A 27617-nucleotide genomic window follows, 5' to 3' on the forward strand; every position below is an offset into this window, starting at 1 on the left:
TCGCCCCCTCTCTCTCGTTCCCTCGCCCCCTCTCTCTCGTTCCCTCGCCCCCTCTCTCTCGTTCCCTCGCCCCCTCTCTCTCGTTCCCTCGCCCCCTCTCTCTCGTTCCCTCGCCCCCTCTCTCTCGTTCCCTCGCCCCCTCTCTCTCGTTCCCTCGCCCCCTCTCTCGTTCCCTCGCCCCCTCTCTCTCGTTCCCTCCCTCCCTCGCCCCCTCTCTCTTTCCCTCCCTCCCTCGCCCCCTCTCTCTCGTTCCCTCGCCCCCTCTCTCTCGTTCCCTCCCTCCCTCGCTCCCTCCCTCTCGTTCACTCGCCCCTCTCTCTCGTTCCCTCACTCCCTCGCCCCCTCCCCCTCGTCCCCCCTCTCTCGTTCCCTCCCTCCCTCGCCCCCTCTCTCTCTCGTTCCCTCCCTCCCTTGCCCCCTCCCTCTCGTTCCCTCCCTCCCTCGGCCCCTCCCTCTCGTTCCCTCCCTCCCTCGCCCCCTCTCTCTCGTTCCCTCCCTCCCTCCCTCCCTCTCTCTGGCCCCATCTCCACATACTCCACGCCTACTGCTTGTGTCCAGTGATGTTTGACAATCGCTCCCGTGAAGCGCCGTGCGCCGTTTTTCCTACGCGAAGGCACTGTATAAACGCGGGTTGTTGCTGCTCTTCCGCGTCGCTCCAGCTCCATGGCGGCACTCAGCCCCCCCCGCTCTTTCCCTCCTCTCCCCAGGGACGGCAAATACATCCCCCTGCCCCAGCGCAGCCGGGACGGGACGACCCGCGGAGGAGGCCTGAGGTCCAGCGTCCCGCGAGGAGGCCGGGTGGGGTCGGGCTCCCTCCCGCCTCGAGGAGGGCTCCATCACCCCGAATCGAGCTCCAGCCCATCGCCAGACCAGCGAGTGATCAACGGAGGTGAGTGACCTCTCGGTAACCCCACCCCCAGCGCCCTGTGTCACTGACTGGATGGTCATAGGTTGGCGGGTGCTTGCAAATTCAGGAGAAGGCAGCATCAAGCTGAAAATCTAGTCTCTCAGACTGCAACTCCTCCCCCACTCAGCGCCCTGTGTTACTGACTGTATCTATACTGATAATCCAGCTCCCTCACACTATCACTCAGTAACCCCTCTCCCCCAGCACCCTGTGTTACTGACTGTATCTCTACTGATGTTAATCCAGCTCCCTCACACTGTCACTCAGTAACCCCTCTCCCCCAGCACCCTGTGTTACTGACTGTATCTCTACTGATGTTAATCCAGCTCCCTCACACTGTCACTCAGTAACCCCTCTCCCCCAGCACCCTCTGTTACTGACTGTATCTCTACTGATGTTAATCCAGCTCCCTCACACTGTCACTCGGTAACCTCTCTCCCCCAGCGCCCTGTGTCACTGACTGTGTCTCTACTGATGTTAATTCAGCTCCCTCACACTGTCACTCGGTAACCCCTCTCCCCCAGCGCCCCGTGTTACTGACTGTATCTCTACTGATGTTAATCCAGCTCCCTCACACTGTCACTCAGTAACCCCTCTCCCCCAGCGCCCTGTGTTACTGACTGTATCTCTACTGATGTTAATCCAGCACCCTCACACTGTCACTCAGTAACCCCTCTCCCCCAGCGCCCTGTGTTACTGACTGTATCTCTACTGATGTTAATCCAGCTCCCTCACACTGTCACTCAGTAACCCCTCTCCCCCAGCGCCCTGTGTTACTGACTGTATCTCTACTGATGTTAATCCAGCTCCCTCACACTGACACTCAGTAACCCCTCTACCCCAGCGCCCTGTGTTACTGACTGTATCTCTACTGATGTTAATCCAGCTCCCTCACACTGTCACTCAGTAACCCCTCTCCCCCCAGCACCCTGTGTTACTGACTGTATCTCTACTGATGTTAATGCAGCTCCCTCACACTGTCACTCAGTAACCCCTGTCCCCCCAGCGCCCTGTGTTACTGACTGTATCTCTACTGATGTTAATCCAGCTCCCTCACACTGTCACTCAGTAACCCCTCTCCCCCAGCGCCCTGTGTTACTGACTGTATCTCTACTGATGTTAATCCAGCTCCCTCACACTGTCACTCAGTAACCCCTCTCCCCCAGCACCCTCTGTTACTGACTGTATCTCTACTGATGTTAATCCAGCTCCCTCACACTGTCACTCAGTAACCCCTCTCCCCCAGCGCCCTGTGTTACTGACTGTATCTCTACTGATGTTAATCCAGCTCCCTCACACTGTCACTCAGTAACCCCTCTCCCCCAGCACCCTGTGTTACTGACTGTATCTCTACTGATGTTAATCCAGCTCCCTCACACTGTCACTCAGTAACCCCTCTCCCCCAGCACCCTCTGTTACTGACTGTATCTCTACTGATGTTAATCCAGCTCCCTCACACTGTCACTCGGTAACCTCTCTCCCCCAGCGCCCTGTGTCACTGACTGTGTCTCTACTGATGTTAATTCAGCTCCCTCACACTGTCACTCGGTAACCCCTCTCCCCCAGCGCCCCGTATTACTGACTATCTCTACTGATGTTAATCCAGCTCCCTCACACTGTCACTCAGTAACCCCTCTCCCCCAGCGCCCTGTGTTACTGACTGTATCTCTACTGATGTTAATCCAGCACCCTCACACTGTCACTCAGTAACCCCTCTCCCCCAGCGCCCTGTGTTACTGACTGTATCTCTACTGATGTTAATCCAGCTCCCTCACACTGGCACTCAGTAACCCCTCTCCCCCAGCGCCCTGTGTTACTGACTGTATCTCTACTGATGTTAATCCAGCTCCCTCACACTGTCACTCAGTAACCCCTCTCCCCCAGCACCCTCTGTTACTGACTGTATCTCTACTGATGTTAATCCCGCTCCCTCACACTGTCACTCAGTAACCCCTCTCCCCCAGCGCCCTGTGTCACTGACTGTATCTCTACTGATGTTAATCCAGCTCCCTCACACTGTCACTCAGTAACCCCTCTCCCCCAGCGCCCTGTGTCACTGACTGTATCTCTACTGATGTTAATCCAGCTCCCTCACACTGTCACTCGGTAACCCCTCTCCTCCAGCGCCCTGTGTTACTGACTGTATCTCTACTGATGTTAATCCAGCTCCCTCACACTGTCACTCAGTAACCCCTCTCCCCCAGCGCCCTGTGTTACTGACTGTATCTCTACTGATGTTAATCCAGCTCCCTCACACTGTCACTCGGTAACCCCTCTCCCCCAGCGCCCTGTGTTACTGACTGTATCTCTCCTGATGTTAATCCAGCTCCCTCACACTGTCACTCAGTCACCCCTCTTCCCCCAGCGCCCTGTGTTACTGACTGTACCTCTACTGATGTTAATCCAGCTCCCTCACACTGTCACTCTGTAACCCCTCTCCCCCAGCGCCCTGTGTCACTGACTGTGTCTCTACTGATGTTAATCCAGCTCCCTCACACTGTCACTCGGTAACCAACGTCTCCTGTAATCCGCGCGGTCCCCTGCGTGGCCTGACCGCTGCCCCCGCCCCCCTTACTGGGCGACCCATTCAAATTTTTGCACGCGAGTGGTCTGTGCGGGTCCTTGCAGATGACTGCGTGGTCGCGCTGCTTAACGGAATATTGTCAGTAGTCTGTCTCTCTCTCTCTCTCTCTCTCTGCGCCTCTCTTTCTGTCTCTTTCTCTCGCCCTCCCTCTCTCTCCGCCCCTCTCCCTCGCCCTCGCCTTCTCCCCCTCCCCCTCCCCCTCCCCCTCCCCCTCCCCCTCCCCCTCCCCCTCCCCCTCGCCCTCCCCCTCGCCCTCCCCCTCGCCCTCCCCCTCGCCCTCCCCCTCGCCCTCCCCCTCGCCCTCCCCCTCGCCCTCCCCCTCGCCCTCCCCCTCGCCCTCCCCCTCGCCCTCCCCCTCGCCCTCCCCCTCGCCCTCCCCCTCGCCCTCCCCCTCGCCCTCCCCCTCGCCCTCCCCCTCGCCCTCCCCCTCGCCCTCGCCCTCGCCCTCGCCCTCGCCCTCTCCGCCTCGCCCTCGCCCTCGCCCTCGCCCTCGCCCTCTCCCCCTCCCCCTCGCCCTCTCCGCCTCCCCCTCGCCCTCTCCGCCTCCCCCTCGCCCTCTCCGCCTCCCCTTCGCCCTCTCCGCCTCCCCCTCTCCCCCTCGCCCTCTCCGCCTCCCCCTCGCCCTCTCCGCCTCCCCCTCGCCCTCTCCGCCTCCCCCTCGCCCTCTCCGCCTCCCTCTCGCCCTCCGCCGCCTCCCCCTCCCCCTCGCTCTCTCTCACAATGATTTGTTTTGACCTTCCCTCTTGCCGCCACAGGTCCATCCCGGATGTCGCCCAAAGCCCAGCGACCCACCCGAGGGGGCAAGCCCATGATGGGCCGAGGGGGATCCGTCTCCGATGTCTCTCCACATACTCCAGCTACAGGTAATTCATTCCTGTTGATAACCGGTGCATCGAGGGATGGTTCCGTACCGGGTTTCCTTGTCCCCAGGTGAGCGCACAGCAGGCATGTTATTCTCTGGGGCGGAGCGCATTCTGTTACTGTTCCAGTAATCCAGAGAACGCTCACCTCGGTACTGCCCCTCCAACAGTGCGGCGCTCCCTCAGTACGGCCCCTCCGACAGAGCGGCGCTCCCTCAGTACTGCCCCTCCGACTGTGCGGCGCTCCCTCAGTACTGCCCCTCCGACTGTGCGGCGCTCCCTCAGTACTGCCCCTCCGACAGTGCGGCGCTCCTTCAGTACTGCCCCTCCGACAGTGAGGCGCTCCCTCAGTACTGCTCCTCTGGCGGTGCAGAGCTCCTTCAGTGCGGCGCTCCCTCAGTACTGCCCCTCCGACAGTGCGGCGCTCCCTCAGTACTGCCCCTCCGACAGTGCGGCGCTCCCTCAGTGCTGCCCCTCCGACAGTGCGGCGCTCCCTCAGTGCTGCCCCTCCGACAGTGCGGCGCTCCCTCAGTGCTGCCCCTCCGACAGTGCGCCGCTCCCTCAGTGCTGCCCCTCCGACAGTGCGGCGCTCCCTCAGTACTGTCCCTCCGACAGTGCGGCGCTCCCTCAGTACTGCCCCTCCGACAGTAAGACGCTCCCTCAGTACTGCCCCTCCGACAATGCAGCGCTCCCTCTGTACTGCCCCTCTGACAATGCAGCACTCCCTCAGTACTGCCCCTCCGACAGTGCAGCGCTCTCTCAGTACGGTCTCTCCGACAGTGCGGCTCTCCCTCATCACTGCCCCTCTGACAGTGCAGCACTCCCTCAGTACTGCCCCACCGACAGTGCTGCACCCCCTTAGTACTGCCCTTCTGACAGTGCGGCGCTCCCTCAGTACTGCCCCTCCGACAGTGCGGCGCTCCCTCAGTTCTGCCCCTCCCTCAGTAGTGACCCTCAAGAGCCCCGGGAGCATTTTTTGGTGAGCATCTTGTCATGGGGTTTGAAGCGCTCTTGTCAGTGGGGGTGCAGCCAGGAAGATGGGGCGTGAAGGCATGGAGATGCAGACATTCAGCAGAACCCTCTCCCAAGTCGGCTGGGTCATTTACGCAGTCGCCCGTTCACTCGCTCGCCTCCATCTACTGACGCTTGGGTTTTTTCTGTTGCCGTGTTCCAGGTGTCAACCGGCCGTACCACCCGCGTTCTCCGAAGTCGGGCGCGACGGTGCCCGTGCTCGCCGCCCAGGACCTCCCCACCTCGGCGCCCGCCCCGACCTCGCCGCCCGAAGCTAGGCCGCCCCCTCCCTCCTCCGCGGTCGTGGACTCCACCGGCTCCTCTTCTCCCGGCTCCTCGTCTCCCAAACCGGCCACTCCGGCACCGCCCTTCGCCGCAGACGGTAAGTACTCTGGGTGCGTTCGCGTTGGGCGGGCGGGCAGCTAGCGCTTCCAGAGGTAAACAGTGGGGCGCGGCTGTACAGCGACAACTCGCGTTTAACATAGTGAAACGACCCCAAGGTGCTTCTCAGGAGAGTAATCGGGCAAACATTGACGTGCGGTAGATGTGGAGTATATGGGCTAGCAGAAGGCACTGGATAAAGTGCCCCACGGAAGGCTTGTTAGAGGTAGATGTGGAGTATATGGGCTAGCAGGAGGCACTGGGTTAGAGGTGTATGTGGACTAGCAGAAGGCACTGGATAAAGTACCCCACGGGAGGCTTGTTAGAGGTAGATGTGGAGTATTTGGACGGGCAGAAGGCACTGGACAAAGGAGGCTTGTTGGAGGTAGATGTGGAGTATATGGACCAGCAGAAGGAACTGGATAAAGTGCCCCATGGGAGGCTTGTTAAGAACATAAGAAATAGGAGCAGGAGTTGGCCAATCGGCCCCTCGAGCCTGCTCCGCCATTCAATAACATCATGGCTGATCTGATCCTAACCGCCAATCCACTATCACAGAACCATCTCCTGCATCTAACAGAATTAGACACACGAAATAGGAGCAGGATCAGGCTACACGGCCCCTGGGCCCACTCCGCTAACCACAGGGCCATGACCGATCCGAACCTAGACTCATGTCCAAATTCCTGCCCGCTCCCCGTAACCCTTAATTCCCTTAACTTCTAGGAAACTGTCTATTTCTGTTCTAAATTTATGTAATGATGTAGCTTCTACAGTTTTTTGGGGCAGCATATTCCATGGACCTACCACCCTCTGAGTGAAGTAGTTCCTCCTCATCTGTTTTGAAAGAGCAGCCCCTTATTCTAAGACTATGCCCCCTAGTTCTAGTTTCACCCATCATCGGGAACATCTTCCCTGCATCCACCCGATCCGACCCCTTCACAATCTTATATGTTTCAATAAGATCGCCTCTCATTCTTCTGAACTCCAATGAGTAGAGTCCCAATCTACTCAACCTCTCCTCATATGTCCATCCCCTCATCCCCGGGATTAACCGAGTGAACCTTCTTTGTACTGACTCGAGAGCAAGTATGTCCTTTCTTAAGTATGGACACCAAAACTGTACGCAGTATTCCAGGTGCGGTCTCACCAATACCTTGTACAACTGAAGCAATACCTCCCTATTTTTATATTCTATCCCCCTAGCAATGAAAGCCAACATTCCATTGGCCTTCTTAATCGCTTGCTGCACCTGCATACTAACCTTTTGAGTTTCGTGCACCAGGACCCCCAGATCCCTTTGTACTTCAGTACTTTCCAGTTTCTTGCCATTAAGATAACTTGCTCTACGATTTTTCCTGCCAAAGTGCATAACCTCACACTTTCCAGTATTGTATTCCATCTGCCAAATCTCTGCCCACTTACTTAGCCTGTCTATGTCCCCTTGCAGGTTTTTTATGTCCTCCTCACTCACTACTTTCCCTCCCATCTTAGTATCATCTGCAAACTTTGATATGTTACACTCGGTCCCCTCCTCCAAATCGTTGATATAGATTGTAAAGAGTTGGGGACCCAGCACTGACCCCTGTGGAACACCACTAGTTACTGATTGCCAGTCTGAGAATGAACCATTTATCCCAACTCTCTGCCTTCTGTTAGATAGCCAATCCTCTATCCATGCCAGAATATTACCCCCAATCCCGTGATTTTTTATCTTAAGCAATAATCTTTTGTGTGGCACCTTGTCAAATGCCTTTTGGAAGTCTAAATACACTACGTCCACTGGTTCCCCTGTCAAACATGACTTCCCCTTCATAAAACCATGCTGACTTTGTCTTATTAAATTATGATTATCCAAATGTCCTGTTACTGTCTCCTTAATAATGGACTCCAAAATTTTACCTACCACAGATGTTAGGCTAACCGGTCTATAGTTTCCAGCCTTCTGTCTACTGCCCTTTTTAAATAAGGGTGTTACATTAGCAGTTTTCCAGTCTGCCGGGACCATTGCCGAGTCCAGGGAGTTTTGGAAAATTATTACCAATGCATCCACAATCCCTACCGCCACTTCCCTCAAGACCCTAGGATGTAAGCCATCAGGTCCAGGTGATTTATCCGCCTTGAGTCCCATTATTTTACCGAGTACCACTTCCTTAGTGATTTTGATCGTGTTTAGCTCCTCCCCCCCCCTTTAGCCCCCTGTTTGTCCAGTGTTGGGATATTCTTAGTGTCTTCTACTGTAAAGACTGATGTAAAATATTCATTCAGTGTTTTTGCCATCTCCATATTTCCCACCATTAATTTCCCGGTCTCATCCTCTAAGGGACCAACATTTACTTTAGCCACCCTTTTTCTTTTTATATAACTATAAAAACTCTTACTATCTGTTTTTATATCTTTTGCTAATTTACTTTCATAATCTATCTTCCCTTTCTTAATCAATCTTTTTGTTATTTTTTGCTGTCTTTTAAAGTTTTCCCAATCCTCTATCCCCCCCACTAGATTTGGCTACCTTATATGCACTTGTTTTTAGTCGAATACTATCCTTAATTTCTTTACTTAGCCACGGATGGCTGTCTTTTCTTTTACACCCTTTTCTTCTCGGTGGAATATATACTTTTTGGAAGTTGTAAAATAACTCCTTAAATGTACACCACTGATCATGTATCGTCTTACCCTTTAATCTATTTTCCCAATCCACTCTACTCAATTCCGCTCTCATACCTTCATAGTCTCCTTTATTCAAGCTTAGCACGCTTGTTTGAGATCCAACCTTCTCACCCTCTAATTGAATATGGAATTCAACCATGTTATGGTCACTCATTCCAAGGGGATCCTTTACTAGGACATTTTTAATTAATCCTGTCTCGTTACACAGGACCAGATCTAAGGTTGCCTGCCCCCTGGTCGGTTCAGTTACATACTGCTCAAGAAACCCATCCCTAATACACTCAATGAACTCTTCCTCAAGGCAGCCCTGCCCAATTTGATTTGTCCAATTAATATGATAGTTAAAATCCCCCATAATTATAGATGTTCCCTTATTACAAGCCTCCACTATTTCCTGATTGATACTCCGTCCAACAGAGTTGCCACAGTTCGGAGGCCTATAGACTACGCCCACTAGTGTTTTTTTCCCCTTATTATTCCTTACCTCCACCCAAACTGTTTCATTGTCCTGATCTTTTGACCCAGTATCATTTCTCTGTATTACAGTGATTCCTTCCTTTATTAACATAGCCACCCCACCTCCCCTTCCTTCCTGCCTGTCCTTCCTGATTGTTAAATAACCTGGTATGTTTAATTCCCAGGCGTTGTCACCCTGCAGCCATGTTTCTGTAATGGCCACAATATCATACCCATATGTAGTTATTTGTGCCATTAACTCATCTATTTTGTTACGAATGCTACGTGCATTCAGATAGAGAACTTTCAAAGATGTTTTGTGACACTTAGTTCCTGCTTTTGCCCTTTTTATTACTTTACCTTTTACTCCATACCTTCTGCCCCTTCCTGGCACGCTCTGGTTTTTAATTTCCCCACTGCTACCTAAGTCTATTACCTTCTCTGTTGTCATTTTTATTATTTGCTCTCTAGGAACCTCCCCCCCACTAGTTAGTTTAAAGCCCTCTCTACAGCCCTAGTTATACGATCCGCTAGGACTCTAGTCCCAGCACTGGCCAAGTGAAGCCCGTCCCAACGGAACAGCTCCCTCCTGCCCCAGTACTGGTGCCAGTGTCCCAGGAAGCAAAACCCATTTCTCCCACACCAGTCTTTGAGCCACGCATTTAAATCTCTAATTTTATTTGTCCTAGCCAAATTCGCTCGTGGCTCAGGTAATTACCCTTGTGGTTCTGCTTTTTAATTTGGCCCCTAGCTGCTCAAACTCCCTCAGCAGAACCTCCTTCCTTGTCCTATCTATGTCGTTGGTACCAACATGGACCACGACAACTGGATCCTCCCCCTCCCACTCCAAGTTTCTCTCCAGTCCAGAGGAGATGTCCTTAACCCTGGCACCGGGCAGGCAACACAGCCTTCGGGACCCTCGCTCTCGGCTGCAGAGAACTCTTATCTATCCCCCTAACGATACTATCCCCTACCACTACAACATTTCTTTTAACTCCCCCCACTTGAATGGCCCCCCACTCCACGGTGCTGTGGCCAGGTTGCTCATCCTCCCCGCAGTCCCTGTTCCCATCCTCACAGGGAGTAAGAGCCTCGAACCTGTTGGACAAGTGCAAGGGCTGCGGCTCCTCCAACACTACCTCCTGGATCCCCGTACCTGCCTCACTTCTAGTCACACCATCCTGACCCTGGCCACAGACTACATCTGAATGAATTAATCTAATTGGTGTGACTACCTCCTGATACACAGAGTCCAGGTAACTCTCCCCCTCCCTGATGTGTCTCAGTGTTTGAAGCTTGGACTCCAGCTCTTCAACACGGAGCCGGAATTCCTCGAGCAGCCAACACTTACTGCAAATGTGATCATCGTGAGCATCACTGGTGTCCACCAGCTCCCACATATTGCAGCAGCAACACATCGCCTGATCTCCCATTCTATGTAATTAATTACATTTATTAATATTATTCTTAAATACCCTCTGCCTCGATTCTAGATGGTGAATATCACACCTCAGAAACTATAAACCAAGGAGATTTAAGCTTAAAAAGGGAGAAATACTTACCAACTAATCACTTACCCGCTTTCTGGTGACGTCACACCTTGAATACTTTTTACCTCTCTCCTTCCCTGAGATTGGAGATTGGTAGGCCTACCTGAGCCTCTGGGGCCTCTTGTAGTCGCTCCGCCGCTCAGCTCCGCCTCCACCCGCTGCCGATGCCGCACTGGGGCCTACCGGAGCCTCTGGGGCCTCTTGTCGTCGCTCCGCCGCTCAGCTCCGCCTCCACCCGCTGCCGATGCCGCACTGGGGCCTACCTGAGCCTCTGGGGCCTCTTGTCGTCGCTCCGCCACTCAGCTCCGCCTCCACCCGCTGCCGATGCCGCACTGGGGCCTACCTGAGCCTCTGGGGCCTCTTGTAGTCGCTCCGCCGCTCAGCTCCGCCTCCACCCGCTGCCGATGCTGCACTGGTTAGAGGTAGATGTGGATTATTTGGACGGGCAGAAGGCACTGGATAAAGGAGGCTTGTTAAAGGTAGATGTGGAGTATATGGGCTAGCAGAAGGCACTGGATAAAGTGCCCCACAGGAGGCTTGTTAGAGGTAGATGTGGAGTATATGGACTAGCAGAAGGCACTGGATAAAGTGCCCCACAGGAGGCTTGTTAGAGGCACAACAACATCTTTCATTTATATAGTGCCTTTAACGACCCAACTCGACACTGAGCCACATGAGATGTTAGGACAGGTGATCAAAAGCTCGGTCGAAGAGGTAGGTTTTAAGGAGCATCTTCAAGGAGGCGGAGAGGTTTAGGGAGGTAATTCCAGAGCTCGGGGCCCCAGGCGGCTGAAGGCGCGGCCGCCAATGGTGGAGCGATGGAAATCGGAGGGACGCGCAAGAGGCCAGAATTGGAGGAGCGCAGAGATCTCGGGGGGGGGGGGGGGTGGGGGGGTTGTGGGGCTGGAGGAGGTTACAGAGAGTTGGGGTGGAGGGCGGGGTGTAGCGAGGGCCATGGAGGGATTTGAACACGCGAATGAGAAGCTGCACTGGCAGGTGGAGTATGTTGCCTGGCTAGGAAGTCTCTTAGCGTGGCTCAATTTAGTCGCCGGTTTAACTCGGTTAATAGCTCTCCCGCCCCGAGTCAGACAGTTGTGGGTTCGAGCGCCAGTCAAGGATTTGAGACTGTTGGCATAAGAAAACTACTAGGCACTTGGTCTAAGCGTTAAAGCTTTAATCAACTGTTTTACAACATGGAGGTCCAGTTGTGTCCTTCACTAGTTCCTATTAAAGAATGTCCTGCGCAAGCTGGGCCCGTGCCCGAGTATTTACACTCTCCCTGGACAGCGCCACCCGTAGGCCGCTCAGTGTTATTTCCGAAGCCTTTCTTTCATGAATGACTGATTCATGTCAACCGTCGTGTAGATTAATTAAGGAAAGCCAGCACAGATTCGTTAAAGGCAAATCGTGTTTAACTAACTTGATCGAGTTTTTTGATGAGGTAACAGAGAGGGTTGATCAGGGCAATGCGGTTGATGTGGTGTATGTGGATTTCTAAAAGGCGTTCGACAAAGTGCCACATAATAGGCTCGCCAGCAAAGTTGAAGCCCATGGAATAAAAGGGACAGTGGCAGCATGGATACGGAATTGGCTAAGTGACAGGAAACAGAGAGTGGTGGTGAACGGTTGTTTTTCAGACTGGAGGAAGGTATACAGTGGTGTTCCCCAGGGGTCGGTACTCGGACCACGGCTTTTCTTGATATATATTAATGACTTGGACTTGGGTGTACAGGGCACAATTTAACAATCTGCAGATGACACAAAACTTGGAAGTATAGTGAACAGTGAGGAGGAGAGTGATAGACTTCAAGAGGGCACAGACAGGCTGGTGAAATGGGCGGACACGTGGCAGATGAAATTTAACACAAAAGTGCGAAGTGATACATTTTGGTAGAAAGAATGAGGAGAGGAAATATAAACTAAAGGGTACAATCCTGAAGGGGGTGCATGAACAGAGAGACCTGGGGGTATATGTGCACAAATCGTTGAAGGTGGCAGGGCAGGTTGAGAAAGCGGTTAAAAAAGCTTACGGGATCCTGGGCTTCATAAATAGAGGCATAGAATACAAAAGCAAGGAAGTTATGATGAACCTTTATAAAACACTGGTTCGGCCCCAACTGGAGTACTGTGTCCAATTCTGGGCACCGCACTGTAGGAAGGATGTGAAGGCCTTAGAGAGGGTGCAGAAAAGATTTACGAGAATGATTCCAGGGATGAGGGGCTTCAGTGATGTGGAGAGACTGGAGAAGCTGGGGTTGTTCTCCTTGGAGCAGAGAATGTTAAGGGGAGATTGACCAGAATGGTACCAGGGATGAGGGACTTCAGTGCTGTGGAGAGACTGGAGAAGCTGGGGTTGTTCTCCTTAGAGCAGAGAAGGTTAAGGGGAGATTGACCTGAATGGTACCAGGGATGAGGGACTTCAGTGATGTGGAGAGACTGGAGAAGCTGGGGTTGTTCTCCTTAGAGCAGAGAAGGTTAAGGGGAGATTGACCAGAATGGTACCAGGGGATGAGGGACTTCAGTGATGTGGAGAGACTGGAGAAGCTGGGATTGTTCTCCTTAGAGCAGAGAAGGTTAAGGGAGAGATTGACCAGAATGGTACCAGGGATGAGGGACTTCAGTGATGTGGAGAGACTGGAGAAGCTGGGATTGTTCTCCTTAGAGCAGAGAAGGTTAAGGGGAGATTGACCTGAATGGTACCAGGGATGAGGGACTTCAGTGATGTGGAGAGACTGGAGAAGCTGGGATTGTTCTCCTTAGAACAGAGAAGGTTAAGGGAGAGATTGACCAGAATGGTACCGGGGATGAGGGACTTCAGTGATGTGGAGAGACTGGAGAAGCTGGGATTGTTCTCCTTAGAACAGAGAAGGTTAACGGAGAGATTGACCAGAATGGTACCAGGGATGAGGGACTTCAGTGATGTGGAGAGACTGGAGAAGCTGGGATTGTTCTCCTTAGAGCAGAGAAGGTTAAGGGGAGATTGACCAGAATGGTACCAGGGATGAGGGACTTCAGTGATGTGGAGAGACTGGAAAAGCTGGGATTGTTCTCCTTAGAGCAGAGAATGTTGAGAGGAGATTTGATAGAGGTGTTCAAAATCATGAGGGGTTGAGACAGAGTAAATAGAGGGAAACTGTTCCCATTGGCGGCAGGGTCGAGAACCAGAGGACACAGGTTTAAGGTGATTGGCAAAAGAACCAAAGGCGACATGAGGAAAAACGTTCTTACGCAGCGAGTGGTGAGGATCTGGAATGCACTGCCCGAGAGGGTGGTGGAGGCAGATTCAATCGTGGCTTTCAAAAGGGAATTGGATAAGTACCTGAAGGAACAAAATTGTCAGGGGTACGGGGAAAGGGCGAGAGAGTGGGACTATCTGAAGTGCTCTTGCAGAGAAGCCGGCACGGGCTCGACGGGCCGAATGGCCTCCTTCCGCGCTGTAACCATTCGATGATTCTATTCTATGACGCTCCCAGTGCAGCACGGAGGGATTTGACCCCCCCCCCCCCCCCAGTCCCAGAGGGTGAAAGGTCAGTGACTGACCCACTGCCCCCATCAGACAGAGAGGAGCCCTTCGTTCCCCTCTGTCTGGAGCGGGCATTGAGCCCACAGCAGTCAGACCCGCGACGTCACCCAGTTGCAGGGTTTATCAGATGTCGGTTCGGGGCGGGGAACCAGAGTACCCACTGACTTGGGAAAGAAAAAAGAAAGCCATTGCATTTCTACGGCGCCTTTCACGAGCTCCGGACGTCCCAAATCGCTTCACAGCCAGTTAAGTACTGTTTGAAGTGTGGTCACTGTTTTTAGGTAGCAAAACACGGCCGCCAATTTGTTCCCCACAAGCAGCCTTGTGATAATGACCAGATCATCTGTTTCTTTCGTGATGTTGATTGAGGGATAAATATTGGCACCGGGCAGAACAACCCCCTGCTCTTCTTCGAAATAGCGGCCATGGGATTTTTTACGACCCATCTGAGAGGGCAGACGGGTCCCTCGGTTTAACGTCTCACCCGAAAGGCTGCCCCTCCGACAGTGCGGCGCTCCCTCAGCACTGCCCCTCCGACAGTGCGGCGCTCTCTCAGTACTGCCCCTCCGACAGTGCGGCGCTCCCTCAACACTGCCCCTCCGACAGTGCGGCGCTCCCTCAGTACCGCCCCTCCGACAGTGCGGCGCTCCCTCAGTACTGCCCCTCCGACAGTGCGGCGCTCCCTCAGTACTGCCCCTCCGACAGTGCGGCGCTCCCTCAGTACTGCCCCTCCGACAGTGCGGCGCTCCCTCAGTACTGCCCCTCCGACAGTGCGGCGCTCCCTCAGTACCGTCCCTCCGACAGTGCGGCGCTCCCTCAGCACTGCCCCTCCGACAGTGCGGCGCTCCCTCAGCACTGCCCCTCCGACAGTGCGGCGCTCCCTCAGTACTGCCCCTCCGACAGTGCAGCGCTCCCTCAGTACTGCCCCTCCGACAGAGCGGCGCTCCCTCAGCACTGCCCCTCCGACAGTGCGGCGCTCCCTCAGTACCGCCCCTCCGACAGTGCGGCGCTCCCTCAGTACTGCCCCTCCGACAGTGCGGCGCTCCCTCAGTACTGCCCCTCCGACAGTGCGGGACTCCCTCAGTACTGCCCCTCCGACAGTGCGGCGCTCCCTCAGTACCGCCCGTCCGACTTGAACCCATAAAACTCTGACTGCGAGGCGAGAGTGCTTCCCCCTGAGCCACGGATCCTTCGTCGTGCCGGTGTGTCCTTTACAACCTGAGGCGTTGGCTGCGGCGAGCAGCTGTGTGGTTTGGGGGCGGCTCCTGCTGACGGTATCAGGGAGGCCCGGGGCTGTGAGATTACCGTCTGTACTGGGGTGGCAGGCTCAGTTGGGAGACTCACGTTGTGCAGTGAGTGACTGGGTTTGGGGCTGGGAGTGAGCGGGGGTGCAGTGTTGGGGGGGGGGGACAGGTTAGTCGGGTGTGATTGGGGTGGGGAGGATCATGTCGAGAGCTGGGTAGGGGGGGTTTATTGGGGCCGGGTTTGGGATGCGGCCAAGCTTGATCGTCGGCTTCTCTTCCTTTCAGTGAAAGATCCTGGGAACGCCGCCGGGAAGGACCTGACCAGACCAGCCGAGGCCCCCTCCGCAGGCTCGCTGGAGTTCAACAAAGCAGCGGGGAAAGGTAGGAGACCCTCTAAACTGCCATGCGTGGATCCTTCTTACTGTACTTTAAAACCTGAAGCACTGTAGGTAGTAGTGAGGTGAGGGTGCGCTGCGGTCCCAGACTGTCATGTGGTTTTTATGGGACCCGAGCCCCCCTCGCACACGCCAGAGACTCGAGCCCCATAAAACAGGCCCACACTCCCCGGTTTTCAGTACTGAGGGAGTGCTGCACTGTCAGAGGGGCGGTACTGAGGGATCGCCGCACTGTCGGAGGGGCAGTGCTGAGGGAGCGCCGCTCTGTCGGAGGGTCAGTACTGAGGGAGCGCCGCACTGTCGGAGGGGCAGTACTGAGGGATCGCTGCACTGTCAGAGGGGCGGTACTGAGAGAGCACCGCTCTGTCGGAGGGTCAGTACTGAGGGAGCGCCGCACTGTCGGAGGGGCAGTACTGAGGGAGCGCCGCACTGTCGGTGTGGCGGTACTGAGGGACTGCCGCACTGTCGGAGGGGCAGTACTGAGGGAGCGCTGCACTGTCGGAGGGGCAGTACTGAGGGAGTGCCGCACTGTCGGAGAGGCAGTACTGAGGGGGGTGCTTTGTAGAAGTCTTGAATAGACTCAACGACTGAGCCTCCACAGCCCTCTGGGGTAGAGAATTCCAAAGATTCACCGCCCCCTGAGTGAAGAAATTCCTCCTCATCTCAGTCCTAAATGGCCGACCCCTTATCCTGAGACTGTGACCCCTGGTTCTAGACTCTCCAGCCAGGGGGAAACAACCTCTCAGCATCTACCCTGTCATGCCTTCTTTAAAGAAAGTTATACGTTTCAATGAGATCACCTCTCATTCTTCTAAACTCCAGAGAGTATCGGCCCATTCTACTCGATCTCTCCTCATAGGACAGCCCTCTCACCCCAGGAATCAATCTAGTGAGCCTGTTAGCACTAACCTCCTGTTGTTGTTTTTTCGCCCCCTCCTCCCCACCCAACCACTCACACGGTCGCGAACCCACAGGGCTGCTGCAGTCTCCCTCGGACCACAAGCGGAACCAGATTGAGGAGCTGAAGAAGTTCGGAGAAGACTTCCGGGTAAGGAGTCACCCCGCCTACCCGTATCTGGGCTCGAGAGGTTGTGGGGGCGGCATTGCTGGCGGGAGAGGGGGAACTGAAAAGCTGGTACTCAGTAAAAGTGAGCACGAAGCTGTCTGATTGTGGTTTAAAAACCCGACTGGGTCACTAATGCCCCCTTTCGGGGAAGGACTTCTGCCGTCCTTACCCGGTCTGGGCCTACGTGTGACGCCAGTCCCACACCCAACGTGGTTCACACTCTCAATGTTCTGAGGTGGTGAAAGGGGCTTTGGGACATCCAGAGATGGAGAAAGGGGCTTTGGGACATCCAGAGATGGTGAAAGGGGCTTTGGGACATCCTGAGGTGGTGAAAGGGGCTTTGGGACATCCTGAGATGGTGAAAGGGGCTTTGGGACATACTGAGATGGTGAAAGGGGCTGTGGGACATCCTGAGATGGTGAAAGGGGCTTTGGGATGTCCTGAGGTGGTGAAAGGGGCTTTGGGAGGTCCTGAGGTGGTGAAAGGGGCTTTGGGACATCCTGAGATGGTGAAAGGGGCTGTGGGACATCCTGAGGTGGTGAAAGGGGCTTTGGGACGTCCTGAGGTGGTGAAAGGGGCTGTGGGACATCCTGAGATGGTGAAAGGGGCTTTGGGATGTCCTGAGGTGGTGAAAGGGGCTTTGGGAGGTCCTGAGGTGGTGAAAGGGGCTTTGGGACATCCTGAGATGGTGAAAGGGGCTGTGGGACATCCTGAGGTGGTGAAAGGGGCTGTGGGACATCCTGAGGTGGTGAAAGGGGCTTTGGGATGTCCTGAGGTGGTGAAAGGGGCTTTGGGACGTCCTGAGGTGGTGAAAGGGGCTTTGGGACATCCTGAGATGGTGAAAGGGGCTGTGGGACATCCTGAGATGGTGAAAGGGGCTTTGGGATGTCCTGAGGTGGTGAAAGGGGCTTTGGGATGTCCTGAGGTGGTGAAAGGGGCTTTGGGACGTCCTGAGGTGGTGAAAGGGGCTTTGGGACGTCCTGAGATGGTGAAAGGGGCTTTGGGACGTCCTGAGATGGTGAAAGGGGCTTTGGGATGTCCTGAGGTGGTGAAAGGGGCTTTGGGACATCCTGAGATGGTGAAAGGGGCTTTGGGACATCCTGAGATGGTGAAAGGGGCTTTGGGACATACTGAGATGGTGAAAGGGGCTGTGGGACATCCTGAGATGGTGAAAGGGGCTTTGGGATGTCCTGAGGTGGTGAAAGGGGCTTTGGGACATCCTGAGATGGTGAAAGGGGCTGTGGGACATCCTGAGATGGTGAAAGGGGCTTTGGGACGTCCTGAGATGGTGAAAGGGGCTTTGGGATGTCCTGAGGTGGTGAAAGGGGCTTTGGGACGTCCTGAGGTGGTGAAAGGGGCTTTGGGACGTCCTGAGGTGGTGAAAGGGGCTTTGGGACGTCCTGAGATGGTGAAAGGGGCTTTGGGACGTCCTGAGATGGTGAAAGGGGCTTTGGGATGTCCTGAGGTGGTGAAAGGGGCTTTGGGACATCCTGAGATGGTGAAAGGGGCTTTGGGACATCCAGAGATGTTGAAAGGGGCTTTGGGACATCCTGAGGTGGTGAAAGGGGCTTTGGGACGTCCTGAGATGGTGAAAGGGGCTTTGGGACGTCCTGAGATGGTGAAAGGGGCTTTGGGATGTCCTGAGGTGGTGAAAGGGGCTTTGGGACATCCTGAGATGGTGAAAGGGGCTTTGGGGCATCCAGAGATGGTGAAAGGGGCTTTGGGACATCCTGAGGTGGTGAAAGGGGCTTTGGGACATCCTGAGATGGTGAAAGGGGCTTTGGGACATACTGAGATGGTGAAAGGGGCTGTGGGACATCCTGAGATGGTGAAAGGGGCTTTGGGATGTCCTGAGGTGTTGAAAGGGGCTTTGGGAGGTCCTGAGGTGGTGAAAGGGGCTTTGGGACATCCTGAGATGGTGAAAGGGGCTGTGGGACATCCTGAGGTGGTGAAAGGGGCTTTGGCATGTCCTGAGGTGGTGAAAGGGGCTTTGGGACGTCCTGAGGTGGTGAAAGGGGCTTTGGGACATCCTGAGATGGTGAAAGGGGCTTTGGGACGTCCTGAGGTGGTGAAAGGGGCTTTGGGATGTCCTGAGGTGGTGAAAGGGGCTTTGGGACGTCCTGAGGTGGTGAAAGGGGCTTTGGGATGTCCTGAGGTGGTGAAAGGGGCTTTGGGACGTCCTGAGATGGTGAAAAGGTGCTTTGGGACGTCCTGAGATGATGAAAGGGGCTTTGGGACGTCCTGAGATGGTGAAAGGGGCTTTGGGATGTCCTGAGATGGTGAAAGGGGCTTTGGGACGTCCTGAGATGGTGAAAGGGGCTTTGGGACGTCCTGAGGTGGTGAAAGGGTCTTTGGGACATCCTGAGATGGTGAAAAGGGCTTTGGGACATCCTGAGATGGTGAACGGGTCTTTGGGACATCTTGAGCTGTACAAATCAAAGTTTGTCTTCTTTCTTGAATTTCTTTTCTCTCTCTCTCTCTACCTATCTGCAGCTCCAGTCGACTGGCCAGGAGTTGGGAAACGTAGCCTCCAGGTTCAAAGATGGGGCAGAGAAACCCAAGGACCCGCAGGAGGAGAAGAGCGCCGGCCCGGATCCCGCGGCCATGGAGACCGCAGCAGAGGCGGCCCCCACTGCGCAGCCGAAGGCCGGCGTGCTGGGCGGCGAGGCCGGCGAGAGGCGGGAGGAGAAGAAGCTCTCTGAGACAGGCGAGGGTCCGCTCCCACCCTCCAGCCCCCAGGGCAAATGCGAGAGCAGCGAGGAGGAGAAGGAGGGCGTCTCTGAGTGAGTACTTACCCCTCTCCCCGAGGGAGCGGAGCAGGGAACGCAGCGCCTGGGAGTGTGCGGGAAGTGTTTGGAATATTGGGACTGTAATGGGAAGGTTTTGTAGTATTTAGGATTGTAATGGGAAGGGTTTGGAGTGTTTCGGATTGTAATGGGAAGGGTTTGGAGTATTGGGATTGTAATGGGAAGGTTTTGGAGTATTTAGGATTGTAATGGGAAGGTTTTGGCGTATTTAGGATTGTAATGGGAAGGGGTTGGAGTATTGGGACTGTAATGGGAAGGGTTTGGAGTATTTAGGATTGTAATGGGAAGGGTTTGGCGTATTTAGGATTGTAATGGGAAGGGTTTGGACTATTTAGGACTGTAATGGGAAGGGTTTGGAGTATTTAGGACTGTAATGGGAAGGGTTTGGAATATTTAGGATTGTAATGGGAAGGGCTTGGAGTGTTTAGGATTGTAATGGGAAGGGTTTGGAGTATTTAGGATTGTAATGGAAAGGGATTGGAGTATTGGGATTGTAATGGGAAGGGTTTGGAGTATTTAGGATTGTAATGGGAAGGGTTTGGCGTATTTCTGATTGTAATGGGAAGGGTTTGGAGTATTGAGACTGTAATGGGAAGGGTTTGGAGTATTTAGGATTGTAATGGGAAGGGTTTGGAGTGTTTAGGATTGTAATGGGAAGGGTTTGGAGTGTTTAGGATTGTAATGGGAAGGGTTTGGAGTATTTAGGATTGTAATGGGAAGGGTTTGGAGTGTTTAGGATTGTAATGGGAAGGGTTTGGAGTGTTTTGGATTGTAATGGGAAGGGTTTGGAGTGTTTAGGATTGTAATGGGAAGGGTTTGGAGTGTTTAGGATTGTAATGGGAAGGGTTTGGAGTATTTAGGATTGTAATGGGAAGGGTTTGGAGTTTTTAGGATTGTAATGGGAAGGGTTTGGAGTATTTAGGGTTGTAATGGGAAGGGTTTGGAGTGTTTAGGATTGTAATGGGAAGGGTTTGGCATATTTAGGATTGTAATGGGAAGGGTTTGGAGTATTTAGGATTGTAATGGGAAGGTTTTGGAGTGTTTACGATTGTAATGGGAAGGGTTTGGAGTGTTTAGGATTGTAATGGGAGTGACGGAGAAGGTTTTGGTCCTATCGGGTCGGGAGCGTGTTGGGTCGGAGCAGTATTCCAGTTACGTCGTGTGCTCTCACACACACCCTGTGCGACGAACGCACCAGCCTGAATCTTCGGCTGTTGGACCCGGGGTGACGTCGCTGGGCCGAAGGCTGGCCGGCTGTCCCCCCCCCCTGACTCTGCGCCCGAGCTCGATGATGAAATGTTGTGATCCACTGGCAGAGTTCACCGCAACTGTGCTGAGCAACCAACTTCTGAGACAACGGGCCAGACAGGAGGTCACGGTCAGCCTTCCAGAGACACCGCCCTGGCCTCCAAACTCAACTCCCACTCTCCTTCCCACCCCCAGTACTCTGTGACACTCCAGATAGAATCGGCGGCAGGAGATTATTTATTAAAGGGGAATTACAGACCGGTAAGCCTGACATCGGTAGTGGGGAAAATGCTAGAGTCCATTATAAAAGATGTAATAGCAGAGCACTTGGAAAACAGTGACAGGATCGGACAAAGTCAACATGGATTTACAAAAGGTAAATCGTGCTTGACTAATCAACTGGAATTTTTTGAGGATGTAACTGGTAGAATAGTTAAGGGAGAACCAGTGGATGTGGTGTATTTGGACTTTCAGAAGGCTTTCGATAAGGTCCCCGCATAAGAGATTAGCGTGTAAAGTTAAGGCACATGGGATTGGGGGCAAGGTATTGACTTGGATAGAGAACTGGTTGGCAGACAGAAAGCAAAGAGTTGGAATAAACGGGTCTTTTTCCAAGTGGCAGGCAGTGACTAGTGGGGTACCGCAGGGATCGGTCCTAGGACCCCAGCTATTCACAATATATATTAATGATCTAGACGAGGGAACTAGATGTAATATCTCCAAGTTTGCAGACGACGCAAAGCTGGGTGGGCGTGTGTGCTGTGAGGAGGATGCCGAGAAACTCCAGTATGATTTGGACAGGTTGGGTGATTGGGCAGAAGCATGGCAGATGCAATATAACGTGGATAAATGCGAGGTTATCCACTTTGGTGGCAAAAACAGGAAGGCAGATTATTATCTGAACGGCAATAGATTGGGAGAAGGGGAAGTGCAACGAGTCCTGGGTGTCCTTGTGCACCAGTCGCTGAAGGTAAGCATACAGGTGCAGCAGGCGGTTAAGAAGGCAAATGGTATGTTGGCCTTCGGAGCGAGAGGATTCGAGTACAGGAGCAAGGATGTCTTGCTGCAGTTGTACAGGGCCTTGAGTATTGTGTGCAGTTTTGGTTGCCTTATCTGAGGAAGGATGTTCTTGTCATGGAAGGAGTTCAGCGAAGATTCACCAGACTGATACCTGGGATGGCAGGAATGACGTATGAGGAGAGATTGGGTCAATTGGGCTTATACTCGCTGGAGTTTAGAAGAATGAGAGGGGATCTCATTGAAACTTATAAAATTCTAACAGGATTAGACAGACTAGATGCAGGAAGGATGTTCCCGATGGCGGGGGAGCCCAGAACCAGGGGTCACAGTCTAAGGATAAGGGGTAAGCCATTTAGGACTGAGATGAGGAGGAATTTCTTCACCCAGAGAGTGGTGAGCCTGTGGAATTCTCTACCACAGAAGACAGTTGAGGCCAACTTATTAAATAATATTCAAGAAGGAGTTAGATATATTTCTTAAGGCTAAAGGGATCAAGGGATATGGGGAGAAGGCAGGGACAGGGTACTGAATTTGGATGATCAGCCATGATCTCATTGAATGGCGGAGCGGGCTCGAGGGGCCGAATGGCCTACTCCTGCTCCTATCTTCTATGTTTCTATGTAAAGTTTTGCATTTATACAGTGTCTTTCACGTCCCCAGGATGTCGCAAAGCGTTTCACAGCCACTGAAGGACTAGACACTGTTGTAACACAGCAGCCAATTTGCGCACAGCAAGTTCCTGCAAGCCACAGTGAGATAAATGACCCAGATCATCGGTTTGTTAGTGTTGCTGGTTGAGGTGTAAATGTTGGCCCCAGGACACGGGGGAGAACTCCCCCACCCCGCTCTCCTTTCAGTAGTGATGTGGGATTTTACGTCCACCTGAGAGGGCAAACGGGGTCCTCGTTTTAGCGTCTCGTCCGAAAGACGGCCCCTCCGGCAGTGCGGCGCTCCCTCAGTACTGCACCTCCGACAGTGCAGTGCTCCCTCAGTACTGCCCCTCCGACAGTGCGGCGCTCCCTCAGTACTGCCCCTCCGACAGTGCGGCGCTCCCTCAGTACTGCCCCTCCGACAGTGCAGCGCTCCCTCAGTACTGCCCCTCCGACAGTGCGGCACTCCCTCAGTACTGCCCCTCCGACAGTGCAGCGCTCCCTCAGTACTGACCCTCCGACAGTGCGGCGCTCCCTCAGTACCGCCCCTCCGACAGTGCAGCGCTCCCTCAGTACTGTCCCCTCCGACAGTGCGGCGCTCCCTCAGTACTGCCCCTCCCACAGTGCGGCGCTCCCTCAGTACTGCCCCTCCGACAGTGCGGCGCTCCCTCAGTACTGTCCCCTCCGACAGTGCGGCGCTCCCTCAGTACTGCCCCTCCCACAGTGCGGCGCTCCCTCAGTACTGCCCCTCCGACAGTGCGGCGCTCCCTCAGTACTGCCCCTCTGACAGTGCGGCGCTCCCTCAGTGCTGCCCCTCCCACAGTGCGGCGCTCCCTCAGTACTGCCCCTCCGACAGTGCAGCTCTCCCTCACTACTGGCAACCGGGGAGTGTCGGCCTGGATTATGGGGCTCGAGTCCTTTGAGTGTGTGTGGGGTTGAAACCTACGACCTTGTGACTCGGAGGTGAGAGAGAGCGAGACCCACTGAGCTAAGGCTGACCATGTGGAGCCTAACCAACAGCACGGACCGGTTGGGCCGAATGGCCTGTGTCTGTGCTGGGAATGCTATGTAATACTGTGTAATGTCAGTAAGTGTGAGGTAGTGCAATGTGTATAAAAGTAACAATTATACTTTGAATGGGGTTAGGGGGGGTGAGGTGGGATGGGCAGATCAGGATCCCTCAGTCCGAGATTGTCCCGCCAGCTCGCCATGAAAACCAACCCGGATCTAGATTCCCAACAGCCACTCGGTGACCCCAAGCAATTTCTTCACAAAGGGACAGGATAAACCTTCATTTAGAAAGGCACGGATTAATCCGGGATTGCCAGCATGGATTCGTTAAGAGAAGGTCGTGTAAAATAGATGAGGGAGAACCAGTGGATGTGGTATATTTGGACTTTCAGAAGGCTTTTGATAAGGTCCCGCATAAGAGATTAGCGTGTAAAGTTAAGGCACATGGGATTGGGGGCAAGGTATTGACTTGGATAGAAAACTGGTTGGCAGACAGAAAGCAAAGAGTTGAAATAAACGGGTCTTTTTCCGAGTGGCAGGCAGTGACTAGTGGGGTACTGCAGGGATCGGTCCTAGGACCACAGCTATTCACAATATATATTAATGATCTAGACGAGGGAACTAGATGTAATATCTCTAAGTTTGCAGATGACACAAAGCTGGGTGGGCGTGTGTGCTGTGAGGAGGATGCTGAGAAACTCCAGGATGATTTGGACAGGTTGGGTGATTGGGCAGAAGCATGGCAGATGCAGTATAACGTGGATAAATGCGAGGTTATCCACTTTGGTGGCAAAAACAGGAAGGCAGATTATTATCTGAATGGCAATAGATTGGGAGAAGGGGAAGTGCAACAAGACCTGGGTGTCCTTGTGCACCAGTCGCTGAAGGTAAGCATGCAGGTGCAGCAGGCGGTCAAGAAGGCAAATGTTATGTTGGCCTTCGTAGCGAGAGGCTTTGAGTACAGGAACAAGGATGTCTTGCTGCAGTTGTACAGGGCCTTGGTGAGACCACACCTCGAGTATTGTGTGCAGTTTTGGTTGCCTTATCTGAGGAAGGATGTTCTTGCCATGGAAGGAGTTCAGCGAAGATTCACCAGGCTTATACCTGGGATGGCAGGAATGACGTATGAGGAGAGATTGGGTCGATTGGGCTTGTACTCGCTGGAGTTTAGAAGAATTAGAGGGGATCTCATTGAAACTTATAAAATTCTGACAGGACTAGACAGACTAGATGCAGGAAGGATGTTCCTGATGGTCGGGGGAGTCCAGAACCAGGGGTCACAGTCTAAGGATAAGGGGTAAGCCATTTAGGACAGAGATGAGGAGGAATTTCTTCACCCAGAGAGTGGTGAACCTGTGGAATTCTCTACCACAGAAGGCAGTCGAGGCCAATTCATTAAATATATTCAAGAAAGAGTTAGATATACTTCTTAAGGCTAAAGGGTTATGGGGAGAAGGCAGGGACAGGGTACTGAATTTGGATGATTAGCCATGATCACATTGAATGGCGGAGCAGGCTCGAGGGGCCGAATGGCCTACTCCTGCTCCTATCTTCTATGTTTCTATGTGTCTGACTAACTTGATTGAATTTTTTGAGGAGGTAACAAGGTGGGTCGATGAGGGTAGTGCGTTTGATGTAGCCTGTATGGATTTTAGCAAGGCTTTTGATAAGGTTCCGCATGGCAGACTGGTCACGAAAAGTAAAAGCCCATGGGATCCAAGGCAAAGTGGCAAGTTGGATTCAAAACTGGCTCGGAGACAGGAAGCAGAGGGTAATGGTCGAAGGGTGTTTTTGTGACTGGAAGGCTGTTTCCGGTGGGGTTCCGCAGGGCTCAGTACTGGGTCCTTTGCTTTTTGTGGTACATATCAATGATTTGGACTTGAATGTAGGAAGTATGATTAAGAAGTTTGCAGATAATACAAAAGTTGGCCGTGTGGTTGATAATGAAGAAGAAAGCTGTAGACTGCAGGAAGATATCAGTGGACTGGTCAGGTGGGCAGAACAGTGGCGAATGGAATTCAATCCGGAGAAGTGTGAGGTAATGCATTTGGGGAGGGCTAACAAGGAAAGGGAATACACATTAAATGGTAGGACACTGAGTAGTGTAGAGGAACAAAGGGACCTTGGAGTGCATGTCCACAGATCCCTGAAGGTAGCAGGCCAGGTAGATAAGATGGTTAAGAAGGTATATGGGATACTTGCCTTTATTAGCCGAGGCATAGAATACAAGAGCAGGGGGGTTATGCTTCAACTGTATAAAACACTAGTTAGGCCTCAGCTAGAGTACTGCGTGCAGTTCTGGTCACCACATTACAGGAAGGATGTGATTACACCAGAGAGGGTACAGAGGAGATTTACAAGGATGTTGCCCGGGCTGGGGAATTTTAGCTATGAGGAAAGATTGGACAGGCTGGGGTTGTTTTCTTTGGAACAGAGGAGGCTGAGGGGAGATTTAATTGAGGTGTATAAAATTATGAGGGGCCGAGATAGAGTGGATAGGAAGAACCTATTCCCCTTAGCAGAGAGGTCAATAACCAGGGGGCACCGATTTAAAGTAATTGGTGGAAGGTTTAGAGGGGATTTGAGGAGAAATTTGTTCACCCAGTGGGTGATGGGGGTCTGGAACTCACTGCCTGAAAGGGTGGTAGAGGCAGGAACCCTAACCACGTTTAAAAAGTACTTGGATGTGCGCTTGAAGTGCCGTAACCTACAGGGCTACGGACCAAGTGCTGGAAAGTGGGATTAGGCTGGATAGATCTTTGTCGGCCGGCACAGACACGACGGGACGAATGGCCTCCTTCTGTGCTGTAACTTCCTGAGATTCCTCTTCAGAAAGCGCTTTTGGTTGTCCAGCAAGATCCCAGCTTCCATTGGCCAGCGTCTCAGCGCCTGATCAGGGTCCAGTGACCTGTTGGTCTCTGCCGTCTCTGCCCCCCTACCTCAGCCCACCTGCCGCTGCAACCCTCGTCCATCCCTTTGTCTCCTCCAGACTCGACAATCCCAAAGAACAACAGAAAACGCTGGAAAAACTCAGCAGGCCAGGGCAACATCCGTGGAGAGAGAAAAACAAGAGTCAACGTTTCGGGTCGAAACCCTTCGTCAGGACTGAGAGAAAAAGGCAGGAAATGAAAGAGATTAAAAGGCAGTTTGGGGGCTGGGAAATGGGGGAGGGGTGAGGAGACATTAAGAGATATTCAAGGCGAGACGAGATGGTAATAGGACAGGTAAAGAGACAGACAATGACTCTAGATGAAGTGTGAAATGCGCTGGCAGAGTGAGAGATAGCTGCCATGTGGGAGGGAGAAAAAATAAGGAAAAGGCACAAACCAAAAGTGTGGATAAAAAATATAACAGGGGCCGAGGTTATGATCTGAAGTTGTTGAACTTGATATTGAGGCCAGAGGGCTGTAAAGTGCCTAATTGGAAGATGAGGTGCTGTTCCTCGAGTTTACGGTGAGCTTCCGTGGAACAATGCAAGAGGCCGCGGACGGTGAGGTCCGAGCGGGAATGGAGCGGTGAATTAAAGTGACAGGCGACCGGAAGCTCGGGGTCCCCCTTACGGACTGAACGGAGGTGTTCCGCAAAGCGGTCGCCCAATCTGCGTTTGGTCTCCCCAATGTAGAGGAGACCGCATCGTGAGCAGCGAATACAGTATACTAGATTGCGAGAAGTACAAGTAAATCGCTGTTTCACCTGGAAGGGGTGTTTGGGGCCCTGGACAGTGGGAAGGGGGGTGGGTATATGGGCAGGTGTTGCATCTCCTGCGCTTGCATGGGAAGGTGCCGGGGGAAGGGGTGCTGGGGGTGATAGAGGAGTGGACTCGGGTGTCTCGGAGGGAGCAGTCCCTACGGAATGCTGAAAGGGGAGGGGAGGGGAAGATGCGTTTGGTGGTGGGATCACGTTGGAGGTGGCGGAAATGGTGGAGGATGATCCGTTGAATGTGGAGGCTGGTGGGGTGAAAGGTGAGGACAAGGGGAACCCTATCGTGGTTCCGGGAGGGAGGGGCAGGGGCGAGGGCAGAAGTGCGGGAGATAGAACGGACACGGTCAAGGGCCGTGTCAACCACGGTAGAGGGGAATCCTCGGCTGAGGAAAAAGGAAGACATGTCGGAAGCACTGGTGTGGAAGGTGGCATCGTCGGAGCAGATACGGCGGAGACGGAGAAACTGGGAGAATGGAATAGAGTCCTTACAGGAGGCGGCGTGGGAGGAAGTGTAGTCCATGTAGCTGTGGGA

At 53.5% G+C, this 27617-nt stretch overlaps 2 protein-coding genes across 2 annotated transcripts in view; both read left to right on the forward strand.

The window, feature by feature from the left end:
• LOC147111749 (mitogen-activated protein kinase kinase kinase kinase 4-like) overlaps positions 1–27617 on the forward strand; it is a 536567-nt gene that overhangs the window by 420488 nt on the left and 88462 nt on the right.
• Positions 477–27617, forward strand: part of LOC147111750 (ataxin-2-like protein) — a 47698-nt gene continuing 20557 nt past the window's right edge. The window contains exons 1-6 of the mRNA XM_085998949.1: positions 477–889; positions 4247–4354; positions 5526–5744; positions 15472–15567; positions 16556–16629; positions 19141–19430. Coding sequence (XP_085855075.1) covers positions 664–889; positions 4247–4354; positions 5526–5744; positions 15472–15567; positions 16556–16629; positions 19141–19430 — 1013 coding nt within the window. The 5' untranslated portion in view covers positions 477–663. The remainder of the gene's footprint in view (positions 890–4246; positions 4355–5525; positions 5745–15471; positions 15568–16555; positions 16630–19140; positions 19431–27617) is intronic.

This window comes from Somniosus microcephalus, chromosome 10 (genome assembly GCF_052327205.1).
Source record: "Somniosus microcephalus isolate GS21.2 chromosome 10, FLI_Smic_1.0, whole genome shotgun sequence".
NCBI lineage: Eukaryota > Metazoa > Chordata > Chondrichthyes > Squaliformes > Somniosidae > Somniosus > Somniosus microcephalus.